Below are 14,407 nucleotides of genomic sequence, written 5' to 3'. Positions count from 1 at the left end.
ACCCTACTGGACGTGGTTGTCACCACTGTCATATACACACACGGATCACACTTGAGCATATTCAAAAAGGATGCCCTGAACTTTAACATCCTCCAGTCAGCATTGGACCTCTGGGGGACTGTGCTGCTCAGAGCCTCCCTCCTGCTAGGAGCCTCCATAGGGGTGTCATGGAATAGAAAAGACGGCCCACCGAGGGTCGCAAAACTCACCACCCTCATTGTCCTCCCCTGCCTGATCGTCGCCACCTACGCCTTGGCCAAGCTGCTGATGCTGAGCGAGCTGGGGCCTCTGAGCCACCAGCCCTGGATCCTGAGCCTGATATGTTGGACTTGTGCCTCTTCTCTGGGTGTCCTGCTGCTCTGGAGACTGCTGGGGAAGGAGTCCAACTCAGCCAGCAGTCACTACAACAGCCTCAGCAGCAGTGGAGGAGAAGGGGGCTCCCAGGACACTGACAAGCTGGTGGAGACAGCTGGTGAGGAGGAGCAAGAGGTGGGGTTTGAGAGGAGGAAGAAGGAAAAAGAGGAGAAGGGAAGCCAGGAGAAGGAGAAGACCAGCTCTGGGGCTACACTGGGACGTCTGCTGCTCTACTGCAGAAAGGATGGTGGGCTGCTCTCTGTAGCCGTCCTCTTTCTCATCATCTCAGCTGTGTGTGAGTGTCTCCTTGATATAGTATTATAAACCAGTCCAGTCAAAGTGTTTAATCTTGTCTGTTACAAATGGGGTTTGGTATCGTTTAAAAATGTCGATACCAATGCCAAAACCGCAGGGACGTGCACAGACATTTGGAGTGGCTATTGTTCTAACCTGGAAAAAAGGCACCATCATTTCTGCTTGAAGTACTTCAGTTAAATCCTGTAAATATAACACATATGCTTTAAGCCAAGGGTGTCAAACTCAACAAACTGTATAGTTTATTGACATGCTTTATTTAATCAAAAAAGTAAAATATCTTTGACTGTATTTATAGAGATGTTCCGATACCAGTATCGGTATCGGCTCCGATACTGCCTAAAATGCTGGTATCGGGAAGTACTGGAGTTTATGCACTGATCCGATACCACGTAATAAAGCCCTAAAGAAAATCTACGTTAAGTAGTTTATTTATGTTATTTTTCCGTTATAACGGACTGTCAAACTGCAGAATAAAAGAAGAAGTTCATTGTTTGTGTTTGTTCAGGTTTCACAAAGAGTTTAACCTGAGCCAGACCGACAACAAAGATAGAAATCATATCACATCCATACAGGGATAGTAGTATATAGTTGTTAAAACATAATAAAATATATGACACACTGGTATCGGATCGGTACTCGGTATCGGCCGATACGCAAGTTCAGGTATCGGAATCGGTATCGTGAAGCAAAAAATGGTATCGGACCATCTCTAACTGTATTATTATATATATATATCTCATATAGCCTTCTCACATAGAGTTTGGTCCACATAAAGCCTGAAAAAGTCAGCAAAAAATGTCCTTAGCCATCATAGAATTTAGCAAATCAATGCATTCTGATTAGATTTTTTAAAGCAGGCTACCACACAGCCAACTCACAACAGCCTTTTTCACAGGCCTGAATATACAATCTCACTAGTGGTGTGGAAATTTCTGCGTCTCAAACTAAGTGGGCAAAGATGGATTGTGAACCTAATAGGGGTGTGTAAAAAAAAAAACGATTCACATTCGAATCGCGATTCAAGCTCCACCGATTCAAAATCGATTCATAGAATTCCAAAAATCGATTCATATTTTTTAATTTAAAAAAATTTAATTTAATTTTTTTTTATTATTATTATTGTATGTCTACTGCAATCACATGGGAAAAGTAACCACATTTACATACTGTGAAGTTTTTTTTTAATCGAGAATCGATTTTGAATCGAATCTTGAGCCTAAAAATTTATATCAAAGCGTGACATTTTCTGAATCGTGCACCCCGAGAACCTAAGTTGATATGCAAGCAGGATCAAAATGTTCGAGGGGACGGATTTGGCCCGCGGGCCTTGAATTTGACACATTTGCTTTAAGCACTTAGTTAAATTACATAAACATTAACTACATATATACGTATGCGGAGTTCCCTCCCCTTCCGGTGGACCTCATGGGACCTTAATTCAGAAAAGAATATGCATGGTAGTGAATGGGGAAAGACTCCGTTTGAATTCAGCCATGGATTACATATATGACATATGTCAGTTTAAAAGATAATCTTTCAACAGAAGAAAGTCTCAGTTTATTGTAGGTTTTTCGTATGACCACTTAGTTTAGTGTGAAACCGCTCAGTGAACTAGCTACATCTCTCGTCTCGCGCAATTTGCGTCACCTAGTGTAGAATATTAGCAGTTAAAGTTGTATTTTGTGCTCATAAAAGAGCTCTGTGCAGTCATTGAGGAACTAGTTCAAGGACATGTCTCTGACACATAGAAGGTTAAGCTTAACCTTTAACTATAGTTTAAGCCTTTAAGAGGAAGTTGCACCACACAGAGGCCCCAACCTTGGTGTGTTTGTGAAAGATAACAGTTTCTGTCTAGAAACTAGGAGACCCCCTTAGATCGGAGTTCATTTGAACCGAGATCCTGGTGGACAGGGCTCTGACTTGATGTCTGTTGCTAGGGAAACTTAGACTCTTATACTTCAACAGTTTGACAATAATCTGTGACTTTTCTTATCTTTTAAACTCCGTCTTTCCCCGTTCAATACCGTTCATATTTTTTTCCAAATTAAGATCCCATGGCGGTCCACTGGAAGGGGAGGGACTTTGCCTCTCTATAAGCACTTAAGCTAAATTCCATAAACATCACATATATGCTTAAAGCACTTCAGTTCAGTCATGTAAACATAACATATATGCATTAAGCACTTCAGTTAAATTATGTAAACATAACATATGTTTAAAGCACTTGCTTCTAAGGAAAGTACTGAGGAAAGTACAAATTGGAACATAAATGTTTCCCATAACCCAAAATACATATGTGGGTGTCGTTCTGCTTACTTACATCTGCTTGTATAATCTATCATGAGATTTAAGAGGCCAAACCATCACATCCCTGAGGTTAAAATGCAGTAATATAATTTCACTACATTATGACTACATGTGACAATTAAAAATAGTTTGTTTTGAAAATGATACATTAATATAAGGCAATGTTGCACGACATGATGCAAACGTTACAAGCCACACATTATTCAAGGCACAAGTGGATATATATTTTTGTACTATTCACAGGGCATTTGTCATTATCTCCATAACTTTAAAAACTCACATGAAGGCGGAAGGGCTTTCCTTGTCTTTCACATGCAGTGCTCTGTGTGGGAGAATATAAACAAAGTCACGTGACTGGGGGCAGAGGGCATCTCTGAGTTATAGCGGCAAAATAAATCAACACAAAATTAGATTATATGGCGATTTAATTTGATTTAACTTTACTAATGATGGGCTTATTGTATTGATGCAGCCACAACAGCAAGAAAAGAAAAGAAAGAAAGTTTATTTAGGCTCTTTCTCTAGAGGGGCAGCTCAGCCAATCGTATCTGTGCACGTCCCTGCAATACCGTGACTTCGATACCGGTTCTTAAAAAATACTTTTTTCAGTACCAATTTTATAAAACAAAAAGAAATTACAACATTACACCTATGTGAGCCCTGTCTCTGTGCTTAATGTAGACTTTTTCCTGCCTGACTCTACAACGTGTAACGCTAAACAGCCAATCACAAGCATTATTAGATCTTGGTGGAAGCATGCTGCATGCTTATTAGCTCACTGACGCTGATGAGATTTACTTCTTAGATATTGAAATTGGGCATTGAATTACAAGTCATTTTTCAATACTTGATACTTTAGAGACAATTCGGTTGGGGTCTAAAAAGTATTGACTTCGATACCCAGCCCTAGTTACAAAGGATTGCAACACTCATGTGCAATAGCGCAGTGTTTTAGCATCGCTTAGAGCACCTTTAAGTACTGAGTCTATTGTTTATGACTGTGTTACTCATTCCAGATTATGCAACACTTAGCTATTGCTCTCATTATGCACAACTAAGTGGCAACACTTCAATATCAAAGGTAAAACAGTCATGGGCTTTGTTGTCCTTATTTTTACACAGACACATTAGAGTGAGGAGATAAAAACAGGAGTGAAAGGACCTTATAGCACCTTATTGAAGATGCAGTGCATTTATTGGTGCAGTGTTTTTCAGGACATATACATAATAGCTCACTGTTACATTCTGATCACGATTGTTTGTGGTTCGTATCCTACCATCTACTGGCTTGATCTCTGTGAGTTGATTCTGAAAGCAGTTATGAGATCTTGAAGAACAAAGCAACACAAAGCAGGGTTCAGTTCACAATGTTCTAAAGACACACAAGAATATACACATTTTCTAACAATCTCTCCATGACGTGAGAGGCTCCATAGGACAGGAGGATTGGTTCAATGTAGGTTCACACAGCTACATCTTCAGAAAGGAAAACAGTGTACTGTAATGATTCACATTTACAATACCAGTTAAAACAGATGAGAGGCTTTGTTCAGAGTGTTTAGAGAATGGAATGTAACAGATTCACACACACACATAATAAGCTTCAAAACAGAGCTCCATAAAATGCCCCCTCGCCTTAAAGGACAAATGGCCATCTCTGGAATATTTGTGAATATAAGTGACTTATTAATTCAACCTTACTGTTAAACTAATTTGACGGAATTTCTGAAGTTCTTTTTAAAAACAAATGTCTTATAGTTTTCACTAAGCATCTTGATAATTGATGGCATGTAGGACAGTTTATGATGCGTATGAAAAGTAATTTCCACTAAGACCCAAAAATTCCTGCATGTGGACAGCCCTTACATTATATTTCGGCCTCTCTCTCTAACCTGCAGGTGAAGCCTTCATACCGTACTACTATGGGAAAGCAATAGACAGCATTGTGGTTCACCATAGCATGGAGCACTTCGCTAAGCCTGTGATCACACTGTCAGTGCTGGCCTTTGCCAGGTGAGTATCAGGAGACCATCAGAAGACGTGATGTGTGTCATCACTAGGCCCAAAACGAAATTGGCCTTAAAGAGACAGTAATTACAGATCACTATAAGGTGACACAGGTATTGGTTTATATCAGTGGTTCCCAAACTTTTTCACAGCGAGGACCCCTAAACACACAATTTACACACAAATTAGACCACGGACCCCCATCTGATAGGATCTTTGCTTTTAGATGTTTTTTTTTTTTTTTTTTAAAGAAAGTATATGAAACCCATTACAAAAATAGTCATACATTCTGTCATTGTGTCTCGTCTGGAATCTTTGGTCTGAATTGGGCTTAATTTATGGATGGAATTATAAAGAAAATAAATGATTCCCCTTTTTGCTGGGGACCCCCTGGAACCCTCTCAAGGACCACTCTTTGAAAACCAAATATGACATTGTTGCAACTAGAATTCTGGGGTTTAATTTATTGTAACCCTAATTATAATTGTGTTGGCATTTTGCCATTGTTGGACAGTACACAGAGGTGGGAGGGATCAAGAAAGCAAGTGTAATAATAAATGAAGTTGTATGGCAAAGCTGCCTGACTAGATTTGAAGCCAGAGTGGAACATGTGTTATATGTGCCAAACCAGAAGGGTAACTTTGGTTTATTTGTTTTTGTGTGTAAGTGACTGATGGGAACAACAATCTTGGAAACTGGTCCAGTATTGAGCGACCCTGTGACCGGGCAGCTGCGAACTGAGCTGCAATGTCACCCTACAGGGCAAATGGGCATCGTCAATTTCGTCCACTAAAAGTGCTGTTTTTGCCACTGATAGGCTCAGGTTGTTATTCTAAGTGTCTGACAACATTATGGAAAGGATTCCGACCATTTTTGAGAGATTAAAATCCTCTTTGTTTAACTAGAATTAGCGCCGAAATCGCTATCGCCAAACCCACCAGACTTTTTTTTTTTAAAAACATACATTTGAGCCAACATATTTTCACATGTAAATCGGTAAACGTTTTTTTTTTTTTAACCAAAACTGGAGTTATGATGATTGGAAAAATGGAAAGACAAACCACACAGGCGTTTTTAATAGTTTTATTTTGTGTCTGTCTACTTTGAATGAAGCGTATTTTATGATGATAAAGTTACTATTTATTTACGTGGAGTAAATCGTGGCTTTAGCGATAGCAATTTCGCAGATGTTTTTATGTTTGAAAAAAGGATCTTACTTTTTAACAGATAGGTCAACATGCTGAGCGCCCGGGTTGCTCAGTTGGTAGAGCGTGCGCCCACATGAAGAGGTTTATTCCTCAACGCAGAGTACCAGAGTTTGAATCTGATCTGTGGCGATTTCCTGCATGTCTTCCCTCTCTCTCTCCCCTTTCATATCTAAGCTGTCCTGGTGATTAAAGGCATAAATGCCCCAAAAAAATAATCTTAAAAAAAAGAAGAAGAAAAAATACATCCTTGGAAATCCTTTCCATAATGTTGTCAGACACTTAAAATAATAATCTGAGCATGTCAGTGGCAAAACGAGCACTTTAGTGGACGTAAATTTAAGGTGCACAATTGCCCATTTATGTTACATTGCAGCTTTTTTCGCTGACTGCCAACTGCAGCGATCTTGCTTAATACTGGACCAATGTCAAAGATTGTTGTACCCATCAGCCACTTAGACTCTAAAACATAGGAAAATAGGGTCCAGGTTGGAAAAAAAAAAGAAAAGAAAGAAAGTTACCCTTTAAATGCTTTGTGACACCTATGCCCTCTCCTCAGTTCCCTTGCAATGGGAGTACGTGGAGGAGTCTTCACTCTGACGATAGCAAAATTAAACCTTCGGCTTAGGAACCATCTCTTCAGAACTCTGATGAGGCAGGAAATTGGCTTTTTTGATGAAAACCATACAGGTGATATACATGTGATATCTGCACTATTGTTTTCTCCCCTTGTGTGGGGGTCTTCTTCAATAGAGCAGTCCTTCTAATGTTATTTTATGCCGATATCACCTCGTAGGTGACATCCTTTCACGTCTGTCAGCTGACACCACCCAGGTGAGTGACCTCCTTTCCCTGAATATCAACATCTTCCTGCGGAGCACCATCAAGGGCATTGGCGTCTTCATCTTCATGTTTGGGATGTCCTGGAAGCTCACACTGGTGGCCATCATGGGATTTCCTTTCATTGCCGTTGTCTCTAAACTTTATGGCAGTTACTACAAGGTAAAGTAGATTTATGTATGTGTAAATCATTTTACAGATACAATTAAATTAACTTTTTGTATTTTTTTTTCTATTTAAGAAATTGACCAAAGAGGTGCAAACAATCCTTGCAGATGCCAATAAAGTTGCAGAGGAAACCATTTCATCCATGAGGACAGTACGGAGCTTTGCCAATGAATGTGGGGAGGCCGAGTCCTACTATGGCAAGCTTTTGGTCATGTTCCAGCTTAACAAAAAACAAGCCCTGGCCTATGCTGGCTACATGTGGTCCAGTAGTGTATGTATCAGCAGTTGTCCATTCAGATGAAGATTTAAAACTCTAAACCTGTTTTTAGATTTTTATCTAACTTACTAATACAGTAGCTGTATGTTACAGTGTGGGCATCAATAGGATCTCTGTGTGTTTTTCAGATCTCAGAGCTTGCTTTAGAGGTTGCTATCCTCTACTATGGTGGCCACCTTGTAATAACCGGTCAGATGAGTAGTGGTTCCTTGATCTCTTTTTTCATATACATGCTTGAACTGGGAGAATGTCTTCAGGTGTTTCATCAGTTTTATAAATATATTTTTCATTTTCTGTGTATGAAGACACTTAACCCCTAAACCAGTTATGTATGGTTTACTTTATAGAATATTGCATCAGTGTACACGGGCCTCATGCAGGGAGTTGGAGCTGCTGAGAAGGTTTTTGAGTACCTGGACAGGAAACCCAAACACCCAGCTGATGGCACAGAGGCTCCAGACACATGCACCGGTGTGGTGGAATTTAAAGACATCAAGTTTGCCTACCCAACACGCCCTGAGACTGAAATTCTCAAGGTTTGTTCTGAGGGATCTTGCTGCCATCATGTGTTGATAAACTGTACAACTCATTGGCTCCCCGTACCAGAGTCGGGGGGTGTCATGTCACTCCTAGTCTTGCATTGCCAGACCTATATCCACAGTGCTGTGGAATAAGGTCTGGCTACATCACAAATACATCCAGTATAGGTGAAAAACTCTCTGGGTCGTTTGCATTTCTTTAAACCAATCACAATTGTCTTGGGCGGCACTAATAGTGCGTTCCATTTGCCTCGGAAGCCGAAACTGGGAATGACGTCACACCCGAGCTGAACGCGTTTCCATTTACAAGTCGGATTTTCACTGTTTTCATTAGCTATAGCCAGGTTAGCCATTGTTAGCAATGCGAGTTTATAACAACACATTAATTCAATTCAATTTTCAATTCAATTTTATTTAGGCTTAGAGAACTTGGGGAGGTTGAAGACAAGTCGAGCTGCTGTGTTCTGAATGAACTGCAGGGGCTGGATGGCACATGCAGGCAGGCCAATCAGGAGGGAGTTGCAGTAGTCTAGACGTGAGATGACTAGAGCCTGAACCAGAACCTGAGCCGCCTTCTGCGTCAGAAGGGGACGTATCCTTCTGATGTTATGCAGCATGTAGCTACACGATTGGGAAGTTGCAGCAATGTTGGCAGTGAAGGAGAGTTGGTTGTCAAGTGTCACACCCAGGTTTCTAGCAGTCTGAGTGAGGGCTACCACAGAGTTGTAAATTGTTAAAGTCAGGTCTTGGGTAGGAGAGCCCTTCCCTGGAAGGAAAAGGAGCTCAGTCTTGTCAAGGTTGAGTTTCAGATGGTGTGTGGACATCCAAGAAGAAATGTCAGTCAGACAGGCCGAGATACGTGCTGCTACTTGAGTTTCAGACTCCGGAAAGGAGAGAATTAGTTGGGTGTTATCTGCGTAGCTGTGATAAGAAAAGCCATGTGACTGAATGACCAGAGAGAGTTGGTGTACAGAGAGAAGAGGAGGGAACCCAGGACGGATCCCTGAGGAACCCCAGTTTTTTGAGTGGGCAAGGTTCTGAGGTAGATCCTCTCCAAGTTGCCCGGTAGGTTCAGTCTGTCATGTAAGATGTGAGCAAAGAGAGCGCAGAGCCTGAGACACCCAGATCCTGGAGTGTCGAAATGAGGATCTGGTGGTTCACTGTGTCAAAGGCAGCATAAAGGTCCAGAAGGATGACGACGGAAGAGAGAGAGGTTGCTCTAGCGATGTGAAGCTGCTCAGTGACAGCAAGGAGGGCAGTTTCTGTTGAGTGGCCACTCTGAAGCCAGACTGGTGGGGATCAAGAAGGTTGTTCTCAGACGAGTCGAGACAGACGAGGGAGAAACCTCGGACAGACCCAGGCTCTTGGTAGGCGGTGTCGGACAGTGCCAGTTGGGGGTGTGATGAACAGTGGCAATTATAGTCACAATAAAGATAATGGAACTATGACTAGAAATAGTAGTTCATGGCGTAGCAGGGCATTACAGGGTGTAGCAGGATGTAGCAGGGTGTAGCAGGGCACTGCAGGGCATACAGTGTTGGGAAGGATACTTTCAAAACGTATTTCTATTTGTAATTTGTAACGAATTCCGTTACGTTACTCAATCTGAGTAACGTATTCTGAATACTTGGATTACTTCCACATTGAATTGCATTTTATAAGTGTAGGAATGCGGCCATCACATACAGCTTACTAAACAGGCCTATTCTGGTGTGTTCTTCTATTCCAACTGGCTGAATGTGTACCTAAACAAGCAGATAGATTGTTGTATTTGTAGTTCCGAACTGCATACTACAAAAATCTAACCGCAGTCTAAGCTACCACGAGCTAATTTTAGCTAACGTTAGCTAGCATGTCAAACGGGGCTAGTCAGTCTTTCAACGGCTCTGGAGCTAGTAAATCAGCATGTAGGAGAATGTAAAGTCGCACTTCAACTATAAAATAGCAAGGTGACCAGTAAAACTACAGCAGACAACTACCCTTGGCTAATTAAAAAAATAACTTGCTTTAAGATGCTTCTTCAGATTGGAGAAGGAGTAATTTGGACGCTGAAAGGAGGTTGGTTGCTGGCAAGCAGAGGTTGCACTGCACAGTTATATTTTGTTCTCCCTTCTCTTTCTTTAATGTGAAATGCTGTTTGAATTTCCAAGATTGAAACATTCCTGTCCTGGCACTGTTGTGCCGGTTCCGACAAATAGCTAATTTTTTTGTTTTCATATTGGGGCTTCTGGGAAATGCATGGAGTTGCCTTAATTTATTCAGAGAGTGAATCAACTCGTGAAACAGAAGTATATGTCATGTTATCTTGTCATTAATTTTAACAATGTAACTGTATTAGCATACAGTTACATTTCTAAATACCAACTATTTAAATTGTAACTGTAATGGAATACAGTTACTCATAATTTGTATTCTGAATACGTAACGCCAGTACATGTATTCCGTTACTCCCCAACACTGAGGGCATAGCAGGACGTAGCAGGGTTTAGCAGGGCGTAGCAGGGCACTGCAGGGCAAAGCAGGGCGTAGCAGGGCAATTGCATTAGCATTACGCCGTTTTTGTGCATACAAACAGCGTAACAACATTGTCCACTGATAGAATATGGACAGCGTTGCGTGTAAGACTGATTTAGTGAGACACAAATAACAAAGAAGTGTCAGGAATACAGTTCTGTGGGAATCAAGCACCACTGCAATTTTTATATTATTTGAACATAATAATAGCTATATTTGAAGATAATTCAATTATGTGCGAATATCAGCAATTGATAACACTAAACCAAAAATATCAGTTGCCCTTTAGCCTCGAAAACCCCTAATTTCTTTACTATATTTCAACTTTGTGATGTGTCTTGCAGGGAGTGTCATTCACTTTGCGGCCTGGGGAGGTGACCGCCCTCGTGGGTCCTTCAGGCAGTGGAAAGAGCTCCTGCGTGAGTCTGCTGGAAAACTTCTACCTTCCTCAGCAAGGCCAAGTGCTGCTGGATGGAAAGCCCATTCACACCTTCCAGCACGACTACCTCCACTCCAAGGTCAGACCACATCAGTGGGATTGATAGAGTTCAACATTTAGGACAGAATGTGTTCTTTTAAAGTTAAATACTTGCATATTCTTTATTTGTCTTATTGTCAACAAATCAAACAAATGAAAAGACCAAAACTAATAATGTCTGACTCTGACTTTCTGACTTTCCTTCCCTGTTTGTGGCACTCAAACCCAAACCAAGATTGTTGTTCCCATCAGAAATTTAGACACAAAAACATAGAAAAATCGGGTCCAGGTTGAAAAAAACCTTTTACCCTTTAATATCAACAACATTTTGGCAGCTGTCAGAACTAAAACGAGAATTTTTCGTAACGTTAAATCATCATTTCGAAATGAAACATTATAAACTAGGAATACAGGCTCCATTTACTTTAGATAGCACAGATGAACTGATGTGGGGTTTTTTTTAGATTATTTTTGGGCATTTCCGCCTTTAATCACTGGGACAGCTTAGATATGAAAGGGGAGAGAGAGAGAGGGAAGAAATGTAGGAAATTGCCACAGGTCAGATTCAAACCCTGTTCCTCTGCATCGAGGAATAAACCTCTACATGTTGGCACGCACTTTGAGCTAACCTGGCACCCAAAGTGATGTGTTTTTAATAGTTTTTGGATAACGGAACTCTACGGCACATAGGAATAAGATATATCAGACTTTTGCTACATAATATACTTGTTACTGGGATCAATTCATTGTTGATTAAGGTATTTCACACATAAAACCATCCATTTGTTATTTTGTTTCTGCAGGTAGCTCTTGTGGGCCAAGAGCCTGTGCTGTTTGCCCGGACGGTCGAGGAGAACATCACCTATGGCCTGACTGACATCCCAATGGAGACTGTGGTGCAGGCTGCCATCGAGGCGAATGCTCACGATTTTATCACCTCCCTCCCTACAGGCTATGGAACAAGTAATTATTATTTATATGTGTTCATTTAGAGGTCAGTCGTTAATGTATTAGTAAAGAAAAAGATAGATAAGCCAAGACACCCAGTCAGTAATCATAAAAAAAAAATATATTAAATAAGATTTTAATATTGCCCTCATACTAGCTTTCCTGTTCTGTTCTCCTGCTAGAAATCTCACGGTTAGTTTTTAGGCTCAATGGGATCTTGTCTCCAATTAACATCTCAATTATTATGTTTATTTTGGAAGAGTACTGTGGGTTTTATAAAAAGGAATTGGAGCTTCATAAAGATGAAGTCATGCAGCAGAATTACTGCTCCTTTTTATTCACCAGGTGTTGGAGAGAAAGGCACCCAGTTGTCAGGGGGGCAGAAACAAAGGGTGGCCATTGCAAGAGCTCTCATCCGCAACCCTCGTGTTCTTATCCTGGACGAGGCGACCAGCGCCCTAGATGCAGAGAGTGAACACATTGTGAGTGAAAGGCTACATTAATGATCTTTTGAATGTGTCAGAGAGCTGCTGATTCATCTCAGTGACAAGTTTGTTAATCTCTGATATACTGTATCTACTGCAGGTTCAGAAGGCTCTAAACAACATCATGCAGGAGCGCACGGTGTTGGTGATCGCCCATCGGCTCAGCACTGTGGAGAAGGCAGACAACATCATTGTGATCGACAGGGGCCATGTGGCTGAACAGGGGTCTCACAGTCAGCTGATGGCCAGTGGGGGGCTATACTACAAGCTGGTGCAGAGGCAGGTCCTGGGCATCGAGACAGGGGCGGAGGTCCTCAACAAATCCGAAAAACTCAGCTGGTCTGATGGCGGAAGGCAGCGGAGAAGGCAAAGCAGCAGTGGCAGTGAGTCTGAACACAATTTGCGCTACTGAGAATGAACTGCAGGGTGTGGAAATAGGATTGGACTGTTGGAAGGGTTGATTATTTATGTATTTTCTGGGATTCAAACCATATGTACTGTAGAAACTATTTTGTGCAGAAATTCAGAAGTGTAAAGTCCCCTCACTGAAATCCAGGAGCTTAATATATTTTATTGTAATTTGATCATGCCAGACTCAGGTCAGGTTGAGATCCATATGATTATAGACAAACTGAGAGGTATTATGAAGTAAAAAATAAAGTTGAATGTCTTAAAACATATCATAGAGCAGTGATTCCCAACCAGGGGTACTTTTACCCAGGTAGAGACGTTCTGATACCATGTCCTTCCCGATACTGATTTTGATACCTGAACTGAACCTGGCCGATACCGAGTACCGATCCGATACTATTGTGTTAACAATTATATATATATATATATATATATATATATATATATATATATATATATATATATATATATATATATATATATATATACTGTATATATATTATTGCTGTCAAAAATGTTTGGGCATTTCCGCCTTTATTTACCATGATAGCTTAGATATGAAAGAGGAGAGAGATGGGGAAGACATGGACATGGCAGGAAATTGTGTAGAGGAATACATCTCTACATATGGGAATACGCTTTAACAACTGAGCTACCCGGGTGCCCATGATGTAGTGTACAGTGCACGTCCAACTGCAGTTCTGGGCAAGACCAACACTTCAATAGCATTCACGCTGTACGATTGGCCAGGTGTTCATGCTCGCGGGAGGCAACGGAACCCGATTGGTTTAGGTCCCCTGACCAATCAGCTATCCTAACCTTAACTACTAGGTCAATGCCTGACCTCAACCAATCGGGCTGCTTTGTAGGGCGGGTCTTGCCCAGAACTGCAGTTGGATCCATAATTATGCGTACGCTGCACCCTGTAGGCTTAGCAACAAAATGCTCTTTTAATTAACACCTCAGGAACCTAAACGATGATATACGATCTAAAACGGCACCTGTGATTCATATTTTAATCATTTAATAACCATTAAACTTACAGATTTTTGCAGGAGTTAGCCGTCACGGGGGTGTCTTTGGTGTCTTTCTAGCCTTTACAGGAGTTTTTCTATCCAGCCTGGAACTTGTGCCTTTTTTCGGAGTTGTTGAGCAATAAATCCAAACTCTTACATCCTAGATTTATCCACTTGATGTCCATAATTTATCACGTTTTCGGTCATTTCTGCTGCTAGCTCCGTGCTACCGTCTAGCATAAATCTCCCATGATGCTTTGCGAGACTGTGTTGATGTTTTTCAACCAATGGGAAGGCAGGTCCATCACACATTATGCCTTATATGGGAATCCGAGCATGAACAAAGAGTATATAGTGGGAAAGATAGATCACTCCAGTCTATTACCATTCTACAGAGAAGAATGGCGTCACTGTTTTAAGATTTGGCATACATTTGGGCCTTTTTTGAAGAAATGTAAATAGTCCTTTATATGAGTTATAATGTTCATTATGTTTATTTTTGCACTGCATGACTCCAAATATATAGGAGAACTGTTTTAG

General features: G+C 41.0%; 1 protein-coding gene across 1 annotated transcript in view; it reads left to right on the top strand.

Annotated features, from left to right (window-relative positions):
- The window catches only part of abcb9 (ATP-binding cassette, sub-family B (MDR/TAP), member 9), a 14,388-nt gene extending 1,092 nt beyond the window's left edge, over nt 1-13,296 (top strand). The window contains exons 1-11 of the mRNA XM_078250370.1: nt 1-649; nt 4,878-4,992; nt 6,751-6,881; nt 6,988-7,193; nt 7,273-7,470; nt 7,605-7,733; nt 7,824-8,012; nt 10,874-11,047; nt 11,811-11,970; nt 12,301-12,437; nt 12,541-13,296. The exon at nt 1-649 is cut by the window's left edge and continues 1,092 nt beyond it. Coding sequence (XP_078106496.1) covers nt 1-649; nt 4,878-4,992; nt 6,751-6,881; nt 6,988-7,193; nt 7,273-7,470; nt 7,605-7,733; nt 7,824-8,012; nt 10,874-11,047; nt 11,811-11,970; nt 12,301-12,437; nt 12,541-12,852 — 2,400 coding nt within the window. The 3' untranslated portion in view covers nt 12,853-13,296. The remainder of the gene's footprint in view (nt 650-4,877; nt 4,993-6,750; nt 6,882-6,987; nt 7,194-7,272; nt 7,471-7,604; nt 7,734-7,823; nt 8,013-10,873; nt 11,048-11,810; nt 11,971-12,300; nt 12,438-12,540) is intronic.
- Nucleotides 13,297-14,407: the final 1,111 nt, after the last annotated feature.

Source organism: Sander vitreus, chromosome 5, assembly GCF_031162955.1.
Source record: "Sander vitreus isolate 19-12246 chromosome 5, sanVit1, whole genome shotgun sequence".
Taxonomy (NCBI): domain Eukaryota; kingdom Metazoa; phylum Chordata; class Actinopteri; order Perciformes; family Percidae; genus Sander; species Sander vitreus.
This window is presented reverse-complemented; position numbering and strand designations above follow the sequence as displayed.